We start from the raw sequence: 1789 nt of genomic DNA, 5'->3' as shown, positions 1-1789 counted from the left end.
CCCCCCCCCCCCCCCCCCCCCCCCCCCCCCGGCTCCTGGAGGGGTCTTGGGCCCCACAGTCCCCTGTCCTCGCGTGCCCCCGTGTCCTGAGGGGTCCTTTATCCCTGATGTCTGGTGTCCTGAAGGTCCCTTTTCCCTATGTGCCCCTTGATACAGAGGGTCCCAGTTCCCAGGAAGGGGGGGGGGTCCCTTCTCCCAGGGGTCCCCTGTCCCAGAGGTGTCCCCGGGGTGTCCCTTATCCCCAGGGAGTCCCTTGTTCCTGGAGCCCTTGTCCCCTTTGTTGCCCTGTGTCCCTTGGGGTCCTCTTGTCCCCTCAGGTCCCTTGACCCTCATCCTGTAGATCCCTTGACTCCAAAGGTCCCTTGTTCTGGGGGTCCTGTGTCTCCTGTGTCCCCCCATGTTACTTGGGGTCCCTTCCTTGTTCCTCAGGTGTCCCTTGTCCCCCATGTGCCCCCCCCCTCTGTGTCCCTGGGGTCCCTTGTCCCCAGGGTCAGTAGACATAACTGAGGCTGCTGGAAAAGGGGCTTTATTTTAAATTAAAGTCAATAAATAAAAATACTTAAAAGGTAATAACAAATAATAATAATAATAATAATAGTAATAATAATAATGTAGAAAAAGAGGCACTGGCAGCAGCTGGAGTCACTCCAGTGGCTGGGGACAGTTGTGGGGTCCCCCCACGGAGGTCCCATGTGATCTGTGGGGGTTCCCAGAGGGGTCCTGATGAGGTCCTATTTGTGACTGTGGGGTCCTGGGAATCCCTGCGGGGGGTCCACGGGATCCTGGTGGCGTCTGTGGGATGGATCGTGGTGGGACCCGAGCGGTCCTTGTGGTGTCTCCACGGGGTCCTGGTGAGGTTGGTGGGGTCTGTGGGGTCCTAGGAGCCCTCGTGGGGGTCCTGCTGGGGTCTTGGTCATGTCCATGGGGTGTTGGAGGGGTCCTGGGGGTCCCTAACAGGCGGGCACCTCCTCGAGGTGGGTGGCGATCCCCTCCAGGCACCCCTGGAGCTGCGCCAGGGCCACCCCGGCCACGGTGTGGGGAGCCTCGGCCAGCGGGGCCGGGGGGGCCGGGGGGGGGTCGCGGGGCGGGGGGCAGCCCAGCAGGGCCCCCAGGACCCCCAGGAGGCTGCGCAGGTTCTCCAGGTCGTTGGCCACCTGGGCCAGGCGCAGGTCGCCCCCGGCCACAGCCCCCAGGAGCCGCTGGAACAGCTGGAGCCGCTGGGCTGCGACCCCCAGCCCCGCCGGGACCCCCCCCTCTGGGACCCCCTCCAGGCCGGTGACACGCAGGGTCAGGGGGAACAGCTGGGGGGACACAAAGTGGGGGGGACATGGGGGGTTAGGGCGGGGGCTGGGGGCAACAAAAAGGGGGGGTTAAGGCAGGAGGTTGGGGGGACACAAAGCCAGGAGAGGTTGGGGCAGGGGGTGCTCCACCTGCTCGGGTGGGGCACTCAACCGGGGACCCCCAATTTGGGGCACAGAGCCCTCCCCACCTCAGCTGTGGGTATCTCCCCCCCCCCCCCTTGGGGATCCCACATCCCTTGGGGCACAGACTCCCCTTCCCAGGGACCCTCATCCCTTGGGGCACAGAGACACATCCCCCACTCCCCCCCGCATCGCTCCCTGGGCTCAGAGCCCCCCCCAACCCACCCAGTCACAGGCCCCTCATCCTGGGACCCCACACCTTGGGAATCCCCCCACGAGAGACCCTCCCACCCAATCTAAGACACAGCCACCCCCTCCTTTCCCGGATGTCCTCTGACTGCTCTGTGGCACAGCCCCCGCTGCTGCCC

The 1789-nt window shown here is 65.1% G+C and overlaps 1 protein-coding gene across 1 annotated transcript in view; it reads right to left on the bottom strand.

Moving 5' to 3' along the window:
- Window positions 1-868: 868 nt before the first annotated feature.
- LOC114072465 (leptin-like) overlaps window positions 869-1789 on the bottom strand; it is a 7094-nt gene continuing 6173 nt past the window's right edge. Inside the window, exon 3 of the mRNA XM_027910358.1 lies at window positions 869-1347. Coding sequence (XP_027766159.1) covers window positions 951-1347 — 397 coding nt within the window. The 3' untranslated portion in view covers window positions 869-950. The remainder of the gene's footprint in view (window positions 1348-1789) is intronic.

Source organism: Empidonax traillii, unplaced genomic scaffold (assembly GCF_003031625.1).
Source record: "Empidonax traillii isolate 1590-97213 ecotype Southwest subspecies unplaced genomic scaffold, ASM303162v1 scaffold3271:size13948, whole genome shotgun sequence".
NCBI lineage: Eukaryota > Metazoa > Chordata > Aves > Passeriformes > Tyrannidae > Empidonax > Empidonax traillii.
This window is presented reverse-complemented; position numbering and strand designations above follow the sequence as displayed.